The 20,280-nt window shown below is 42.1% G+C and overlaps 1 protein-coding gene across 1 annotated transcript in view; it reads left to right on the forward strand.

Moving 5' to 3' along the window:
* The window catches only part of LOC128647322 (unconventional myosin-Vb-like), a 338,426-nt gene that overhangs the window by 237,651 nt on the left and 80,495 nt on the right, over positions 1-20,280 (forward strand). The window contains exons 23-24 of the mRNA XM_053700105.1: positions 13,941-14,126; positions 14,354-14,434. Coding sequence (XP_053556080.1) covers positions 13,941-14,126; positions 14,354-14,434 — 267 coding nt within the window. The remainder of the gene's footprint in view (positions 1-13,940; positions 14,127-14,353; positions 14,435-20,280) is intronic.

Genomic DNA, 20,280 nt, shown 5'->3' on the forward strand with positions numbered 1-20,280 from the left:
CAGGTAGGGCCACAGCAGGGCTGTGGCAAGGTGCTGAGAGTTTTTTTTTCCGGATCTGGGCCTATTTTCGATCTGGTTTGCAAATTAAGGGGTTAAATGTTAAAAAAAATTGTGGGGCAATCTTAACTACATATATTGTCTACATACAAAATTTTGTAAAATTTGGTGCATGTTTAGGCTGTTTTGCAGAACGTGTATGCTTTTCTTCTCTTAAAGGCGCAGTACCGTTTTTTAAGATTATTTTGTTCACTAAATAAAGTGTTTTCATGCTTGTTTGTAGTCATTACTAGCCTGTTCAACATGTCTGACATTGAGGAAAGTCAATGTTCAATATGTTTAGAAGCCATTGTGGAACCTCCACTTAGAATGTGTCCCTCATGCACTAAAAGGTCAATAAATTGTAAAGAACATATTTTAGCTACTAAAAGTATGTCGCAGGATGATTCTCAGTTAGAAGAGAATCAGGTTTTGCCATCTAATTCTCCCCAAGTGTCACAACCGTTAACGCCCGCACAAGCGACGCCAAGTACTTTTAGTGCGTCTAATTCTTTCACCCTGCAAGATATGGCCGCAGTTATGAATACTACCCTCACAGAGGTTTTATCTAAGCTGCCTGGGTTGCAAGGGAAGCGCAGTAGGTCTTGTGTGAGAAGAAACGCTGAGCCCTCTGACGCTTTATTAGCCATATCCGATGTACTCTCACAATGTTCTGAAGTGAGGGATTGGCTGGCTGAGGGAGAGATTTCTGATTCAGGAAATATGTTCCCTCAGACAGATTCAGATATGACGGCTTTTTTTTTTTTTTTTGAATTTTTTTATTGAGAGATAATCAAGACATTACAAGTATCTATTCATCATCATTGAGAATAGTATAGCAGTTTTTACATCAACAATCAAACAAAATATGGTCTGGGGCCAAACCGGGCCCAAGAATAAAAACAAAAGAATAATTTGGGAAAATAAAACAAATCAAAACAAGCCACTTTCACGTAAATGATAAACAAATGAAACAGTGATTAAAATAATACCTTCTCATCATAAGCTCCATTCAATTAACGTAATTTTCTGTAAGATTTAACAAGTCGGCTGTATATCGAGGCTATTAGCATTGAAGCGTGCAGAGTATTCTTCCCACAGAAAAGAGATAGATAAGTAGTCATCAAGTCTTTTAGAGACAACGAAGTGGTATCTTTCTAAGAGTATTGTTGAGGAAACTACTTCTCTCCATTCAACTATATCAGGGGGTCTAGTTTTTTTCCAATTTTTTGGTATTAGTCTTTTTGCACTGTTGACCATGAGGTATAATAATTGTAATCCGAGCTTGCAGCGTACCTTGGGGAATTTGTTAAATAAGAGTACGACTGGGTGAAGTGGTATTCCTATTACTTTTTTGATTTCATCCACTATAGTAACCCAGAAGGAAGTTATAAGAGGGCAATCCCACCATATGTGTATGAATGTACCTGGGTCCCCGCATTTCCTCCAACACCCCGTCGTTGTGTTCTTAAATATCGTGGATAATCTGACTGGTGTGAGATACCATCTGCATTGGAGTTTAATATTCATCTCTTGCGTTTGCACTGATGAGGAATATCTATTTATATTTTGGAAGATGTGTAACCAGTCGTCATGTGTAGGGTGATCCTGTAATTCCAAATCCCATTTGCTTGTGTAAGATGGTAGTTGCCTAGAGTGATGTTGTAGAAGTAATTTATAGGTTAAAGATAGAGTACCCTTTCTAGAGGAGCTCATATGGCAGAGTGTTTCAAAAGGTGTTAGGGGTCTAAGTATACTGTCTTTATCTTTATGATTAAGGATGAAGTGTGTGATTTGGTGATATCTAAACCAATGACAGAAAATCCCCCCATAACAGTCCGACAGTTCCAACCTAGGTCTAATTTTCTTATTTTGTAGGATATCATAGCACTTGGGGATGTCGGATAGTGTGAGAAAACGGTTTGAGGTTGAGGCCAATGTAATTGGTAAACTGGGGTTATTGATCAGTGGTGTCAATGGTGAAGTACTTGAGGAGATGTTCAGAATTTTGGTAAAATGTTTATCCCATAGTTTGTATGTTTCAAATGTGGTTTTGGGAGTATTGTGTCCCAGGGACCGGTTCCGAGAAGGAATCCAGCAACACCCCCCTAGCTGTGAAACGTTAGCTAATGTGTGTTCCAGCACAACCCACTCCTTGTGTGAGGAGTTCCTGCACCAGTCTACTATTCGGGTGAGAAATACAGCCCACCTATAATATTTCAGCTGCGGTACTCCCAAGCCTCCATTGTCCCTTGTGCGGTACATGGTGGACCCGGATATCCGCTGCCTTTTATTATGCCAAATGTATGTGTTGATCATTTTTTGAAGTGTGCCTAACTGAGATTCTGAGATGTTTATAGGGATGGTTTGAAAGATGTACAAAATCTTTGGCAAAATAGACATCTTAACTGCATTTATCCTTCCCACCCATGATATATTTTTAGCTTGCCAAGAGCGAAGCTCCTGTTGTATATTATTAGTAAGTAAGGAGTAATTAAGCGTGAGGAGGTGATTAGGGGAGGCGGAAATAAATACCCCCAGGTATTTTAAAGATGTTTTTTGGTGCTTAAATTCATAGGACTGTGTTATATGGTCGATTTCAGCCTGAGAAAGGCCTAAGCCCAGAAATTCGGATTTACTGGCATTCACTTTAAAGTTGGAGTGTAGGCCATATAAAGACAATTCTTCCATGAGAAATTTAATCGACCTGTTCGGGGATGACAACGTTAAAAAAATGTTGTCTGCATAAAAGGTGATTTTGTATTGCTCTGTGCCTATGTGTATGCCTTCAATGTTAACATTTTGTCTGATTCTGGAGGCCAAAACCTCCATTGCAAGCACAAAAAGCAGGGGTGAAAGTGGGCACCCCTGCCTGGTCCCATTTAATATCGGGATTGGAGGCGATAGGGCATTATTTAGTACAATTTTAGCACTGGGACAGCTGTAGAGAGCAAATATTTTTCCTATAAATTTGGTGGGGAAGCCAAATTGTGTAAGCGTGTGCCTGAGGAATGACCACTCAAGGTGGTCGAACGCTTTTTCTGCGTCCATTGATGCGAATACCGATTGGATGTTATGAGAGGATGCATATTCTAATAAATTAATTATTTTCGTAGTATTATCTCTGGCCTCACGGCCTGGTGTAAATCCAGCTTGGTTTATGTTTATAAGGGATGGGAGGATTTTGTTTAAGCGGGATGCGAGAATCTTTGCATATAACTTGGCATCAACATTTAATAGGGAAATTGGTCGAAAGTTGGATGGGCTATTTGGGGGTTTGCCTGGTTTTGGTAGAACCGTTATATACGCTTCTAGCATAGATGCTGGGAAGGGAGCTTGATCAGATGTTTGGTTAAACAAGTGCAATAGATGGGGGAGAAGGATAGGCTGAAAAGTTTGATAGTATTTGGCCGTGAGGCCGTCCGGGCCCGGGCACTTCCCTGCATTTAGCATTTTTATTGCTGCAGCTACCTCTGAGGGGGTTATCGGGGAATTGATATCACTAATCTGTTCGTCTGTAAGTTTAGGGAGATTGCTAGTGTGGAGGTAATCTAATAGAGCGGTGGCGGTCGCGTCTGTTTCCCTGCGGGGTAATGTTGTATTGCCTAGAGTAGTAGTCATGGAATTGCTGCACAATCTCAGGGGTCGTCTGGACTGTCTTGTTGTTAGGTAGTTTAATGTCGTGGATGTATGATTTCAACTGTCTTTTCTTAAGTGCCCGTGCCAAGAGTTTGCCTGCTTTGTTCCCTTCATAGAAGAAGAGTTGTCTAGTTTTCATATGTGATTTTTGGTGCTCTATTGATAGAAAATTATTCAGTTGAATTTGAAGAGATTTGATCTCGGCTAGAATTTGGGAGTTAGAGGGATCCTGTTTGTGGGCGTATTCCATCTGAGTCAATTTAGAGGTTAGTGTATGGTATAGCTGTCTAGCTATTTTCTGTATGTGTGATTTAAGCTTAATAAATTCTCCCCTAATGGTGCATTTGTGTGCCTCCCAAAGTGTGTATGGGTCTGTAACCGAGTTGGTATTGAATTCAAAATACTCCGCTAATATCTTAGTTAGATTCTCTATATTTGTGGAGTTACCAAGTAAAGAGTCATCAAGCCGCCAGTTATTTGGAGTAAGGTATGTATCTGGCCATCTAAATCTAACCTCCACTGCCGAGTGGTCTGACCAGGAGCACGGTGTAATACTACTTTTTGTTATTAGGGAGAGGCCTTCTTGATTTGTCAATAGGTAATCTATCCTGCTGTATGACAGGTTTGGGTGTGAGAAAAAAGTGTAGTCTCTCCGGTCTGGATTTGCAAACCTCCATATATCATACAGGTTGTAGTCTCTAAGGGCTCTCCAGAGAAAATTTGTAGTTCTCCGAGAGGTCATGGTGTTAGGATTGGAGGAGTCTAGTTTTGGGTCGAATGGAAAATTAAGATCACCACCCAGGAACACTGTGCCTTGCGACATATCTAAATATCTACGAAATAATGATTTAAAGAAGGGCAGTTGCTGTGAGTTTGGGGCATAAGCATTCAAAAGTGATACCTTTCTGCCATACAGTAGTCCCGAAATCCCAATAAATCTACCGTCATTATCTCTGTCTATTTTGTGAAGTGTGAATGGAACTGATTTCTTTATGAGAATACTAACTCCTCTTTTCTTAACTCCCGCTGAGCTGTGGTAATGTTGAGTATATTGGGCCCCGAAGTATGTGGGTTCTTTATGTTTTTTAAAATGGGTCTCTTGGAGGAAGAGAATGTCAGCACCCCTTTTAGCTAAGTCTGATAGCGCTTTGTATCGCTTGCTGGGAGAGTTAAACCCCTTAACATTTTGGGTAATTAAAGTTATCCTACGAGTTTCTGTAGTCATACTGTGCATGTCAAAATGTGATTCTCTATGCAGTTTGCCTGTGTGGAGCATGAGAAAGACCGTGAATGAAGCCTAACATAACAATATACTATAAAATAATAACAGTTTAAACAATATAACAAAACAGAGCCAGGTAACCATGACCTGTAGTGATGCCGAGGGCAGGGACAGCCATTTAGGCCATCCCCGCCCCCCCCCACCACTATTCTGAGAAAAAGAAATATTTCTTTCTTTTAAGGGGATTAATGACAGCTTCAGTATGTGAATACAATAATTTGAGACAAATTTGGGGACTATTTGTAAGTAAAGCTGTAGAGTATAAAATAAGAACAAGGGAGTATTCAACAGTCAACCTTTTTTTTTTTTTCAGATATTAATCTAAAATAGCATTCAACAACATCTAAATAGATAAATGAATGAGTGCGGCCGCATCTTTTAACAGTCCCAGTCCATGTCCTTGAGGGGATGAAAAGCGTTAAAGACATCTTAAAAGTGATGAACTAAAATAGCAATAAACCACAAACAAATAGATGCGGCCGCATCTTTTACCAGTCTTAGTCCAATTCCTAGAAGGGAGAAAAAGCATGAAAGACATTTTAATAGTTACCGACCAGTCCTTGGCCTGGGAGATCTGGGTTGCAAGTTATCTTGGGTTCTAGAGTCTTGAGTATGGACTTGTGACAAGGGAGACGTTTTCTTCTGTTGGTTGCCGACTGATCTCCATTTTTGAAAAGCAGTTAGAGATCTTTGGTCTTGCTGAGATGAGGTCTCTTCCGGTGCTTGGGGTATTGTAGGTGCCTCTAGATTAAGAGCCTTACAAAAATCCTCTATTTCTGAGACATCCTTGCAGATGTGTCTTCTGTCTTCATGGATTACCATGATATGGGTTGGAAATCCCCACCTGTAGGGGATTCTTTTAAGGCGGAGGAGTTGAGTCAGAGGGCCAAACTCCCTCCTTTGTTGGAGGGTCCGTTGGGAGAGGTCAGCGAAGAATTGTAGAACAGTCCCTCTAAACCTTATCAGTTGATTTTTCCTGGAAAGTCCGAGTATTTCTTCTTTATCTCTCAAGTTTTTAAACTTAATAATGATGTCCCTAGGGGGTGCCGTAGGTGGTGGTTTCGGGCGCAAGGCCCTGTGTGCTCTGTCCCATGGGATTGCTTCTGATGATTTATCCCCTTTTAAGTGAGAGAACAAGGCTGGGAGAAAGGTGGGAAGATCCTTAGGGAGGACAGACTCTGGAATCCCGCGAATGCGTAAATTTTTCCTTCTGCTTTCCAGATCGTCAACTTTATCATACAACAGCTCCATAGCTTTTTGTTGGGTATCATATTGAGCCTGTAATTGATTAAATTCTTCCCTCATTGAATCATTACCATCCTCCAGTGCTTCCACTCGAAACCCCAATGCGTGCACATCCTGCTTAAGATCTGCCAATTCTTCTCTAACACTTGCGCGGTCAATGTCAGCTATGTCTTGCTTAGATGGAAGGGATGAGAGGATATCTGCTGGGATTTGTATTAATTCCTGTGTGTCAAATTCTGCCTCTGAAGCTGGAGTTTTTTGAGACTCAGTGGTCCCTAGCAGCGAGCTGTCACTGTGTACTGTTTGTTCAGTTGCACTGAAGTATGATGTGACTGAGTGATTGTTACTAGATTGAGGTTTACCTGGCTTCTCCTGTCTGAGTTTTTGCCTAGATGCCATTGTAAAGATGTGTATATTAAAGCTTAAGTCCAGTGTGTATAGGGCAACAGTTGTTTACAATATGCACTGTCTTGTAATATCCCACGTGTGCTGCTTGTTTAAGAACAGAGGCCAAGGGATCGAGAGACAATTTGTTGATTGATCATGGGCTTTCACTGTAATGTACCTTCCCCCGCAGTATGTGCCCTGTGTTAAAAAAAAAACAAGAAGGGGCTACCAAGGCTGATGTATTTTATTATTTAAGGGTACTGGAGAAATGTATACCCTGTTTGTCTGGGGTCTAGGTGGTGTGCCGAGTGCTGCCACAGTCGGTCAAGGAAATAAGGTGGCCGGTTATCGCCCAAGTTGCTGTGGGCTTATTTACTTATGCCCCCAGTCTGATCGGGATAGGATGCACAGCACTCACAGCTGGTTGCCGAGGGCGTTAGGAGTCCCGATGCTCTTGTTGCGGCCCTCCGGAGCCTCGAAATATGTTCCCCGCCACCAGCTGCGTAGAGCGCTTTGAACGTAACTAGGCCGCACCTGGGATCACTGCCGTGTCGGCTCTCGGCCGTTCCGTTGTCCTATTGAGTTGTCAAAGGCGGTTCCTGAGTTCTCAGTAAGGCAATTTCTTCAGTTTGCCCCCATTAGCGCAGAGCAGTCCCCTGTTAATGGAACTTAGTTACTGAGCCATCAACGGAGCTCGGAATTACGCCGCCATCTTTGGTGACACCCGGCTCCGCCCCCCATATGACGGCTTTTAAATTTAAACTAGAACACCTCCACTTATTGCTCAGGGAGGTTTTAGCAACTCTGGATGATTGTGACCCTATTGTAGTTCCAGAGAAATTGTGTAAAATGGACAGATTCCTAGAGGTTCCTGCCTACACTGATGTTTTTCCAGTCCCTAAGAGGATTTTGGAAATTGTTACGAAGGAGTGGGATAGACCAGGTATTCCGTTCGCTCCCCCTCCTACTTTTAAGAAATGTTTCCCATATCAGACACCATGCGCGACTCGTGGCAGACGGTCCCTAAGGTGGAGGGAGCTATTTCTACCCTGGCTAAGCATACAACTATACCTATTGAGGACAGGTGTGCTTTCTAAGATCCTATGGATAAAAAATTAGAGGGTCTTCTGAAGAAAATATTTGTTCATCAAGGTTTTCTTCTCCAACCTATAGCGAGCATTGTTCCTGTAACTACTGCAGCGTCCTTTTGGTTCGAGGCTCTGAAAGAGGCTCTTCAGGTTGAGACCCCATTAGATGATATTATGGATAGAATTAGGGCTCTCAAGCTAGCTAATTCTTTCATTACAGATGCCGCTTTTCAATTGGCTAAATTAGCGGCGAAGAATTCAGGTTTTGCCATTTTAGCGCGTAGAGCGTTATGGCTTAAGTCCTGGTCTGCTTATGTGTGATCAAAAGCTAAGCTTTTAGCCATCCCTTTCAAGGGTAAGACCCTATTCGGGCCTGACCTGAAAGAGATCATTTCAGACATCACTGGAGGGAAAGGCCATGCCCTTCCTCAGGATAAGACGAATAAGATAAGGACCAAACAAAATAATTTTCGTTCCTTTCGAAACTTCAAAGGTGGTCCCTCTACCTCTTCCCCTGCCGCAAAGCAAGAGGGGAATTTTGCTCAATCCAAGTCAGTCTGGAGACCTAACCAGACTTGGAACAAGGGTAAACAGGCAAAGAAGCCCACTGCTGCTACCAACACAGCATGAAGGGGTAGCCCCCGATCCGGGACCGGATCTAGAAGGGGGCAGACTTTCTCTCTTCGCTCAGGCTTGGGCAAGAGACGTTCAGGACTCCTGGGCTTTAGAAATAGTAACCCAGGGGTATCTTCTAGATTTCAAAGATTCTCCCCCAAAAAGAGAGGCGTTCTTACGCTGTGTAGAAGACCTATATACCATGTGAGTGATCTGCCCAGTTCTGAAAACAGAACAGGGGCAAGGGTTCTACTCCAATCTGTTTGTGGTTCCCAAAAAAGAGGGAACCTTCAGACCAATTTTGGATCTCAAGATCCTAAACAAATTCCTCAGAGTCCCATCCTTCATGATGGAGACCATTCGGACTATTTTGCCAATGATCCAGGAGGGTCAATATATGACCACCGTGGACTTTAAGGATGCATATCTACACATTCCTATCCACAAAGATCATCACCAGTTCCTCAGGTTCACCTTTCTGGACAAGCATTACCAGTTTGTGGCTCTTCCCTTCGGGTTGGCCACAGCTCCCAGAATTTTCACAAAGGTGCTAGGGTCCCTTCTGGCGGTTCTAAGGCCGCGGGGCATAGCTGTGGCGCCTTATCTGGACAATATCTTAATCCAGGCATCAACTTTCCAACTTGCCAAGTTTCCCACGGACATCGTGTTGGCTTTTCTAAGATCTCACGGGTGGAAGGTGAACGTAAAAAAAGAGTTCTTATCCCTCTCACAAGAGTTCCTTTCCTGGGAACTCTGATAAATTCGGTGGACATGAAGATTTTTCTGACGGAGGTCAGGAAATCAAAAATTGTATCCATCTGCCGAGCTCTTCATTCCATTCCTCGCCCGTCAGTGGCTCAGTGTATGGAGGTAATCGGCTTAATAGTAAAGGCAATGGACATAGTTCCGTTTCCTCACTTGCATCTCGGACCACCTCAACTTTGCATGCTCGAACAGTGGAATGGGGATTATGCAGATTTATCTCCTCAGATAAATCTGGACCAAGAGACCAGAGACTCTCTTCTTTGGTGTTTGTCACAGGATCATCTGTCCAAGGGAATGTGTTTCCGCAGGCCAGCGTGGGTCATAGTGACGATGGACGCCAGCCTATTGGGCTGGGGTGCAGTCTGGAATTCCCTGAAAGCACAGGGATTGTGGACTCAAGAGGAGGCTCTCCTCCCGATAAATATTCTAGAACTGAGAGCGATATTCAAAGCGCTTCAGGCGTGGCCTCAGCTGGCGTCATCCAGATTCATAAGATTCCAGTCGGACAATATCACAACTGTAGCATATATCAATCATCAGGGGGGAACAAAGCGTTCTCTAGTGATGATAGAGGTTACCAAAATAATTCAATGGGCAGAGACTCACTCTTGCCATCTATCAGCAATCTATATCCCAGGAGTGGAGAACTGGGAAGTGGATTTTCTAAGTCGTCAGACTTTTCATCCGGGGGAGTGGGAACTCCATCCGGAGGTGTTTGCACAATTGATTCAGCAATGGGGCACACCAGAATTGGAGCTGATGGCGTCTCGTCAGAATGCCAAACTTCCTTGTTACGGGTCCAGGTCAAGGGATCCTCAGGCAGTACTGATAGATGCTCTAGCAGTACCCTGGTCGTTCAACCTGGCTTATGTGTTTCCACCATTTCCTCTCCTTCCTCGTTTGATTGCCAGAATCAAACAGGAGAGAGCTTTGGTGATTTTGATAGCACCTGCGTGGCCACGCAGGACTTGGTATGCAGACCTAGTGGACATGTCATCTCTTCCACCATGGGAACTGAGACAGGACCTTCTGATTCAAGGTCCGTTCCAGCATCCAAATCTTGTTTCTCTGCGGCTGACTGCTTGGAGATTGAACGCTTGATCTTATCCAAGCGGGGGTTCTCCGAGTCGGTCATAGATACCTTGATTCAGGCTCGAAAGCCTGTCACCAGGAAAATTTATCATAAGATATGGCGTAAATATCTTTATTGGTGCGAATCCAAAGGCTACTCATGGAGTAAGATCAGGATTCCTAGGATTGTGTCAGCTAGTTCCTTAAAGGAACAGATATCTGCTTTATCAATTCTACTGCACAAACGTCTGGCAGATGTTCCAGACGTTCAGTCGTTCTGTCAGGCTTTAGTTAGAATCAAGCCTGTGTTTAAACCTGTTGCTCCGCCATGGAGTTTGAATTTAGTTCTTAAGGTTCTTCAATGGGTTCCGTTTGAACCTATGCATTCCATAGATATTAAGCTTCTATCTTTTTAAGTTCTGTTTTTAGTTGCTATCTCTTCGGCTCGAAGAGTTTCGGAACTATCTGCATTGCAATGCGACTCGCCTTATCTTGCTTTCCATGCTGATGAGGATTCCTTCCTAAGGTTATTACTAATAAGAATATTAATCAGGAAATTGTTGTTCCTTCTATGTGTCCTAATCCTTCCTCTAAAAAGGAGCGTCTATTGCACAACTTGGACGTGGTTCATGCTTTAAAGTTTTACTTGCAAGCGACCAAAGATTTCCGTCAAACATCTTCTTTGTTTGTTTTCTATTCTGGTACACGTAGAGGTCAAAAAGCTATAGCTACCTCTCTTGCCTTTTGGCTGAAAAGCATCATCCGTTTGGCATACGAGACTGCTGGACAGCAACCTCCTGAAAGAATTACAGCTCACTCTACTAGAGTGGTGGCTTCCACATGGGCTTTTAAAAATGATGCTTCTGTTGAACAGTTTGTAAGGCTGCGACTTGGTCTTCGCTTCATACCTTTTCCAAATTTTACAAATTTGATACCTTTGCTTCTTCGGAGGCTATTTTTGGGATAAAAGTTCTATAAGCAGTGGTGCCTTCTGTTTAACCATCTTTCTTGTCCCTCCCGTTCATCTGTGTCCTGTAGCTTTGGTATTGTATCCCACAAATAAAGGATGAAACCGTGGACTCGTCTTACATTTATAGAAGAAAAGTAAATTTATGCTTACCTGATAAATTAATTTCTTCTATGGTAAGACGAGTCCACGGCCCGCCCTATCATTTTAAGACAGATTATATTTTTTTGATTTAAACTTCAGTCACCTCTGCACCTTGTTTCTCCTTTCTTCCTGTACCTTCGGGCGAATGACTGGGGGTGGAGCTAAGGGAGGAGCTATATAGACAGCTCTGCTGTGGTGCTCTTTGTCACTTCCTGTTAGCAGGAGGATAATATCCCACAAGTAAAGGATGAATCCGTGGACTCGTCTTACCATAGAAGAAATTAATTTATCAGGTAAGCATTAATTTACTTTTTTTAAAATTGTATGCTCTGTCTTAAAGGGGCATGATACCCAAATACCGAAACGCTTGAAAGTGGTGCAGCATAACTGTAAAAACCTGACTAGAAAATATCACTTTTGCATCTCTATGTAAAAAATAACACTATTTTACCTCAAAATGTCCTCAGTATTCACACCCCATTGTAAAGGACTTTAAGCAGCAAATCAGTATGACTGTCCCGGGACTTGCAAGGGATTGTGCTTCATGCACACTCATGTAATTTACCTATTCAGTTTAAGAAATTTTACTATGAAATCTCGTGAGATCACAGTAAAAGAGTTCATGATCTCAGCACTGTTGATGCTGATTGGCTGCTGATCATTTCTGCAGCTGGGCAATAACTGAAAGATAACTTTTTACACAGCACTTACTCTGGTGAGCTGAGGAAATTGTGATGTAAAATATCTTCCTTTTTTTACATAGAGATGTTCAGGTGATAATTTCCAGTCAGCTTTTTACAGCTATGCTGCATCACTTTCAAGTGATGTAGCATATATAAGTATTATGTCCCTTTAAATTAATATGAAACTCAAACATTTACTTTGTGATTTAAAGATGGTAAATCTGCCCTCTTGCTTTCTGAAAAGTTAGTTGTATTTTGTTAGTGGCATACTTTGTCTGTATTGGCTTGAAAGCTTAGCTTGAGAGTCATGGATTAATTTTCCTCCTGATTGGTTCATCTAGATCACTGGTTTTTAAACTTTTCTTCAGGCCTTATTTTGAGGATATCTGAACTGGAGCACAGGTGGAATAATCAGCTGATTAATAATCATGGTTATTTTACCTGCTCTCATCCAAGGTAATCCTGAAAACCTGAACTGTTGGGGAGGCCTGAAGTTTGAAAACCAGTGACCTAGATGGTAACACTCCATCTGTCCTCTATTTAAATGGACACTGTACACTAGATTTTTCTTTGCATAAATGTTTTGTAGATGATCCATTTATATAGCTCATCTGGGTGTGTTTTTGTAAAAATGTATAGTTTTGCTTATTTTTAAATAACATGCTGATTTTCAGACTCCTAACCAAGCCCCAAAGTTTTATATGTATACTGATGTATACATACTTCAGCCTGCTTCTGTTTGTATAATGGGTATTTTCATATTCAGGGGAGAGTGGAAAGGGGGTTCTGCTATCGGCCCCTTTCAGTGGGTGTCCCAGGCTAATCTCCTCAACAGTGCTAAATTGGGAGTTTCTAAGTAAGTTTTTAAAAGGTTTTATACTGGATTTTTATATCAGTATCTGTGCATATCATTCTTTATAGTAGTGTCTATTACATTAAAAGGCAAAATTGCTATCATGCATTTATGAATGAACACTATTAAATGACCACTAAAAAAACAGTACAATTGAATAATTTACAAATTACAAATGTGCACGTTTTGAAAATAGAAGTGTTTTGTTTTTTTTAAATTGCATGCTTTATCTGATTTATGAAATTTTAATTTTCACTTTTGTGTCCCTTCAAAATATGTTTAAAAATATTTGTTTTAAATTAAAATAGTTTCAAAATAAACCTTAAAGGAGCATGAAATACACAATTTTTCGTGAATCTGAGCATGGATTTTTAAATAACTTTCCAATTTAATTCTAGGGGCCGAATGGCCCCTGATCCCCCTGTTTCCATCACAGTCGTCAAGAAGCAGCGGTCTTAAGACACAAGCAATTGCACAAGTAATTCACCAGAACTGCTTGTGCAATGTTAAATGCCAACAACGTATGCTGTCGGCATTCAACGATGTCGGGCGGACATAATTCGCTACAGTGAATCATGTTCGCCCGCGATATGGTAAATCGGCCCCCTATTATCAATGTTGCTTCATTATTTTTGTTTTAAGGAGCAGTAATGCACTACTGGGAGCCTACCTAGGTATTCTTTTCAACAAAAGATACCAAGAGAACTAAGCAAATTCTATAATAGAAGTAAATTGGAAGGTTGTTTAACATTTTATGCTCTAACTGAATTATAAACTAAACATTTTGGGTTTCATGTCTCTTGGGGACATTAAATACTAAGTGCCTTTTTATAAGCATAGTATTGAGGATTTTCCCCGCCTCCCTCTAGCCATGTGTGTCGCTATGTTGTAATTTGCCTTTCATTGCATTGGATTTGCACGGTGCATGAAATATAGTTAGTATCTAATTGGAAGTGCACCAATGGTCTGTGGGATAGAAGCTCACTGGCTGATAAGGAAAATTCACATCTTTTATTTTTAGACAGTGACGCAGCCAGAAGAATAGAAAAAAAAAGTATTTTTCAGCACAGGAACATTCATTTATCAAACTGTAATACATATCACAATACCCTCTTTTTGATGAAATAAAGAAGAAAAAAAATCAGATTTTGTTAATCTTCTACAGAATGGAGAACTACAGCGGCTGCAGTTTGAGATATCTCAGATGACGACAACTCTCCAAGCAGGAGAAGACCGTCTGCATACAGACTTGGAGCATACAGAAAAGCTAAGAGCTGAACTACAAAGACTACATCAGGAGAAAGAGGAAACCGACAAACTCCATACTCAAGAGAGAGAGAATCTATTGCATGTAAGTGACATATTATAATCTTTCATATAGGACACACGATAGTAATGCAACAGGAGTCTTTTAGAAACATAACGTGTAATAACTTAAATTTTTCTTCCCAGAACCAATAATTATAGAAACGTTAAACTGCACAGCAAAATCTCTCTCTTCGCCTCTCTAATTTTGCTTTCAACATCTGATGCTATCTTTCTGCTTTGTCTCCTTCTCTGTCTACGTCTCGCTTTCAGTATTCCTCGCTCTGCCTCTTTCTCACATTTTTTTTGTCCACCTCTGTGTCTCGCATTACTATTATTGGCATGATGGACAAGGTAAGTTTACAAATAAGTGTTGCCAAACTGCATTGTTTTTTAGAGAAATTGGATCATGGTATATATTATAGGGAAGAACCTTATTTGAAGGGGTGTGGCTTACGTTAAAAAAGGTTGTGTTTTAATGGTGTAATGAGCTAGGATGCACTGTACAATATGGATTATGATAGCCTTGGTGACTCAGTCCCAATTTTATTAAAGACAGGAGGTGAGTATTTTGCTTTACTTTCTTTACTTTCTAAACTCCAGCAGTAATACAAGTACAGAAAAAAGAAACATAGTATATCTGGACAACCAATCAGATCACAGTACACGGTAATAAAGCCAGGCTCTGGACAATCCACTTCCTCTTTCTTTACTGGTCCAGACCGAACCAATCCTCAGGAACTGTAGAATATAAGACCAACGGGTCTCCAATGGAACCGGAACATGATTCCTTAACAAATAACTCCCAGGAAGACTTCCTGAACTCAAAGTCAGATTATTCACACCAGAATAAAACAAATAATGCATAAAAATAACACAAAATATATATATATATTTTTTTTATTATTTTTTATATATACACATAAGGAGGGAAAGAGGTTTACCCAAGGGGGGGGGGCAAAATACTCGCCTCCTGTCTTTAATATAATCCATAATTTATGACAAGACAGGAGGCTCCTATTTTGATTTTTTAAAGCTTAAGTATCTAACAGTGACGAAGTAGCCTGAGAAATAGGTTTAAAATAAAATTTACGAAATATAGAAGACCAGTCTGCTGCAGCCAGTAAGTCTTGCAAAGAGCAACCTTTCCTAAAGGCACAAGAGGCCGCCGCCCCTCTGAGTGAGCTCCGAAGGAGGATGGAATATGAGGTAAGGACATGACCCATCGTATCCATCTGGCAATAGTAGGAACCGATATGCGACGAAAGGGTGGAACATAGGAAATCAGTAACTTTATCTGATGTACGTAAAGGAGCCATGCGAGCGCAGTATTCTTTAAGGCATCTTGCTACACATAGTAGAGGTTCCGAATCTAGATAAAGTTAAGATAAAGAGGACGAAAAATGTTTTTGTACGTCTATTAATATGAAACTGTAAACCTGACGGAGATGGAGAAAATCAGTCTGCATCAAGAGCCTGAACACTGGAGGCTTTTCTAAAGGAGAGAAGGGAGGCCAATTTAGCTGACAGTTGTTTCATGGATAGCAAGGAGTTATCCGGCCAAGATTGAAATAAGGACAGAAGTTTCGATTCCTCCCAAAGGGATTTATAACGAGATTGAGGGGGAATCCTAAAATGGATACCCTTCAGGAGGCGAGAGATGAGAGGGTCCTTACCAACCGGTAAGCGAGCTGCTGAAATGGCAGAGCCAAAGAGATTAACAGTATGATAGGCTTTCCCTTGTTCATATAGATGCACAAGGAAATTGGCTATAATCACCGGAGGTGCTGAAAAGGGATCCGTACATTCGGCCAAGCACCAACGAACCCAGATCGCCCAAGCGGATTGATAGGACCGCCGAGTTCGAAGGGCCCAGGAATCTTTGAGGAGACCCTGAGCTGCGTCCGAAAGGCCTGAGGGGTCTCAGGAACCCCTGAAACTGTCCAAACTAGGAGAAAGAGCGATTTGTCTAGAATTAATGGGTGATAGTCACCTTCCGTGCTCCTCAGGAGGTCTGGAAAGGGCGATATCAGTAGAGGATACTGACAAGATAGTTCTAAGAGGGCTGGAAACCAGACTTGAGCTGGCCAAAGGGGAGTGACTATCACTATAGAGATCTGGAGTCTGCGGATGAGGGCTAGAATCCTGGAGATCATGGAGAACGGGGGAAAGGCATAAGCCCCATACAGGGGCCAATTTTGGAGAAAGGCATCTGTGGCCAGGGCTCCTTGGTCTGGCAGCCAACTGAAGTATGTCGGGAGCTGGTAAGTGGTGCGGGACGCAAATAGGTCTGTTGACAAGGGTCCACTGAGAGCTTGTTTTCTGAGAAAAATAAGTCTGTTCAGTTTCCAGTCGCTGGTGTCTCTCCAGTCTGCTATGACGGACTTTCCCGGAAGATATTCCACCATCACTGATATATTGTTCTCGAAGCAAAATTGGTAAAATTTCCGAGATAAATTCGCCAGGGTCAGTGACCTGGTGCCGCCAAGTTTGTTGATATACTGGACAGCTGAGATGCTGTCCATACGGAGTAGGACACAACAATTGGTCAAAGAATCCTTGAAGGATTGGATGGTAAAGGAACCTGCTATGAGTTCCAGACAGTTGATATGGAGCGAGGACTCCTCCGGAGTCCATTTGCCCCCGGTGGCCTGAAAGTCGGAAGATGTGCCCGAGTCAATCAGGCTGGCGTCTGATTCTATGATAGTCTGGCAAGGAACTGAAAATGGCCCTGCCATTCCAAGCTTCCATATTGTGAAGCCACCATGATATTTCCTGTTTGACCTCTGGGGAGAGAGTTACCGGTTGGGCAAAGGAAGGGTCCTTGTGTAGGTAAGAGTGCTTCAATCTCTGCATGGCCCTGTAATATAAAGGACCTGGGAAAATTGCCTGAATGGAGGAGGACAGTAGTCCTATGATCCTTGCGAGTTGTCGTAATGGTAATTGAGGTTTCCTCAGGGCTGGCTAATCTGAGTTCTTTCCGAATAGTGACCAGTTTGGCCTGCGGCAAGGCCAGTGTAGCTGTTAGTGAATTCACTGTGAAACCTAGAAACACTAGAGTTTGGGCAGGGGAGAGGAGAGATTTGTCGTGGTTGATCACGAAACCTAGGAGTTGTAGGAGATTCATTGTGAACTCTAAATGATTGAGTAACAAGTTCTTGTCTTGTGCTAAAATGAAGATGTCGTCTAGATAGAGGATGAGTCTGATGCCCCTGGTTCTAAAAGAGGCTGCAACCGGTCTCATAATCTTGGTGAAACACCAAGGAGCTGAACTGAGGCCGAAAGGGAGACACGTGAATTGCCAGAGTTCTCCGTTCCAATGGAACTGGAGAAAATGGTGGAATGCTGGATGCATGGGCACTGTCAAGTATGCGTCCTTTAAAGCTAGACGAACCATCCAATCCTGCCCTTGCAAGGTGTCCCTGAGAAGGTGTATGCCCTCTATTTTGAAATGGCGGTAGATGAGAAATAAGTTTAAGGCTTTCAAGTTGATAACAGGGCGAAAGCCTCTGTCTTTCTTTTTGACCAAAAACATATTGCTTATAAACCCTCTGAGGCTCATTATATAGCCCCTTTGTGAAGAAGCAGTTGCATCTTCATGTTTATAAGTTCCTGCATAGCATGAGGAAACGGGATTGGGTTGGGAGGGAGGGGTTGTGACGGGAGTTGGAAGAATTCTATCTGGAATCGTAAAACTGTTTGCAAAACCCACTGGTCTGAGGTAAGTGTTCCACATTGGGAAATAATATGCAAGTTTGCCGGCAAGCTCTATTGGGGAAGTATGAAGGTGTGAAGGACTCACCTTGGTTAGTGGGAACTGGAGGGTTTTGAGGATGACCTCTGGCTCGGAAGGGCCGGCCTCTTGTAGGGAACAATGGTCTAATTTGTGGAGCATATTGTTGGCGGAAGGAGCCTCTGAAGTTTGCTCGGCTGGACGAACGACCCCTGAAACGTCCAGTCCTGGCCAAAAAAAAAACCTGTTATAGAGCACTCTGCGCACATTGGACTGAACTCTGTCCAAAGAGGTAAATGTAGAAACAAATCTATTCAGATCTCAAATAAAGGATTCCCCAAAGAGCAATCCTTTGGCTGAAGATCCACCTTCTGTCTTTGCATGTCGGCCAGTTTAGGGTCTAGCCTGGCAAGAGCTGCCCTACGCCTCTCAGTAGAGAGTGCTACATTGGTGTTGCCTAGGAGGCAAATTGTACATTGTGCCCATTCTCTGACCTGCTGAGGGTCTAAGGGTTGTGAAGTTACCATCACCTGATCGTCGAGCTGTAAAATTTGTGTGATGGTGCCCACCATGTCTAATTTATCTTGGGCCGACCTAAGTGATTTGTCTAGGCCCCTTCTAGGGTCTCTCCCACCCCTGGTGAGGAAAGTCACCATGGTGGAGTCGAATTCAGGGGTGGAAGATTCCCTATCTGGGAGCACCGGACGTGGGCATTCTGCCCGCAATTTATTCCTTGTGGGATTAGGGAGGGGCTTTCTTTGCCATGTTTGTAAGAATTGCATTATGTGTGGTGAAGGGGACCATTCAGATGACCGTGGGTGTCATATTTGGTCAGGGTCAAACATGGGTTGACCTAAGGGGTCGATAATGGTTTTGGCGGGGTAGGTGTCAGTGTCCTCTTGGGGACAGGGTGTTTCGTGAGGCTCTGCAGGCCAATCTTCCTCTGACTCATGATTTGATAGGTACCCGTCCGGGTAGTACATGGGGTTATTTGGTTCAGAGGTAGTATTATTGTCATTGTCTTCCCTTATTACCCCAGGGGTAGGGGTTATGGCAGGCTTATTTTTCTTAGTAAGGGGGGGGGTTCCCCTTGGTGTTTGGATTTGGAAGTACGCTTTCTAGAGGTTTCTGGATCAGAGGGGTTATGCGTCAGGGCCGGAGGTTCAAGGGTCTCCTGTATCATGTTTTTCACCATAGATGAAATATCTGTTAGAGCAGAAGACACTGCTTGTGACACAGTTATTAACCAGCGACTGTATGTCAACAGGGGTTTTTTCATCGTCATCAGACATGATATCTGATTATTAAATTAAGGAATAAATAATTCAGGATATATATAAATATTATAATCAATACATGTATTATGCCTGCTGCGGAGCTCAGGGAGTACCGCAAAATGACAGTCACTTCTGTTTATTTGTATAAAAGGATACTTTTCTTTTGTTTTCACTTGTTATAATTTCACAGGGTTATTGCGTATTAGTTATAGGAATCCGTATCTGCAGATTCAAATAAATTATTTCACTACCCCATATAGATCGTTCTTTAGAATAAGTGTACCGTTTACCTCAAATTATTATTTGTTACTGTGGTACACACAAACCTCTGCAAATTGCGTTAATCGTTGGTGGTATAGTTGGAAAAATAGGATCCAAGATGGCCGCGGTCACGTGGTGTGACGTTGCGTGCGTGTAAGCCAGTGTACAGAATTTCCTCTACCAAGATGGCTGCCGGGGCACCGCGAGGCAGTAAAAAATGCGCCTGGATGGCGATCTGGAAAATATGTATCCTAGCTTATCTAACGTTCCACTATGCTACCAACGATTATATACTTATGAAATAGAGAATACAAGCGGTATTTGTAAAACGGATAAGCTTTAAGGTTACACAGTATGATAAAGTTGAAACAAACAAAAGTTTTTAGGATTAAAGTATTATATAAGAAAATATTAGGTTAGAAAAGTATAAGCAAAATAATTCACTCTCAATGAATGAGTGGTAGGGAAAGATAGATATAGATCTCAAAAGAGAAATTTACAAAGCTGTAGAAAAATTAATTCAGAACAAGTTTACATCACCTTGCTGCTGGAGCAGTAAAGAAAGAGGAAGTGGATTGTCCAGAGCCTGGCTTTATTACCGTGTACTGTGATCTGATTGGTTGTCCAGATATACTATGTTTCTCTTTTCTGTACTTGTATTACTGCTGGAGTTTAGAAAGTAAAGCAAAATAGGAGCCTCCTGTCTTGTCATAAAATTGAGTGTTTATGAGTATAGTTGTTAAATGCAGATGGTTATGGTGGGGTTTTAAATGTGAATGGTTTGGGTGCCCATTGATTTGTGAAATAGAAGATTTACATGGCAATCGAGATGGAGAAGGTCCCAACTCAGGGTTGTTTAGCAAAATGCAGCACATTTAGCAGGTACGGCCCAATTTACAATAATTTAAATATAGAAAACATTTTGGTGA

The sequence above is a fragment of the Bombina bombina genome, chromosome 2, assembly GCF_027579735.1.
Source record: "Bombina bombina isolate aBomBom1 chromosome 2, aBomBom1.pri, whole genome shotgun sequence".
NCBI classification, from domain to species: Eukaryota; Metazoa; Chordata; class Amphibia; order Anura; family Bombinatoridae; genus Bombina; species Bombina bombina.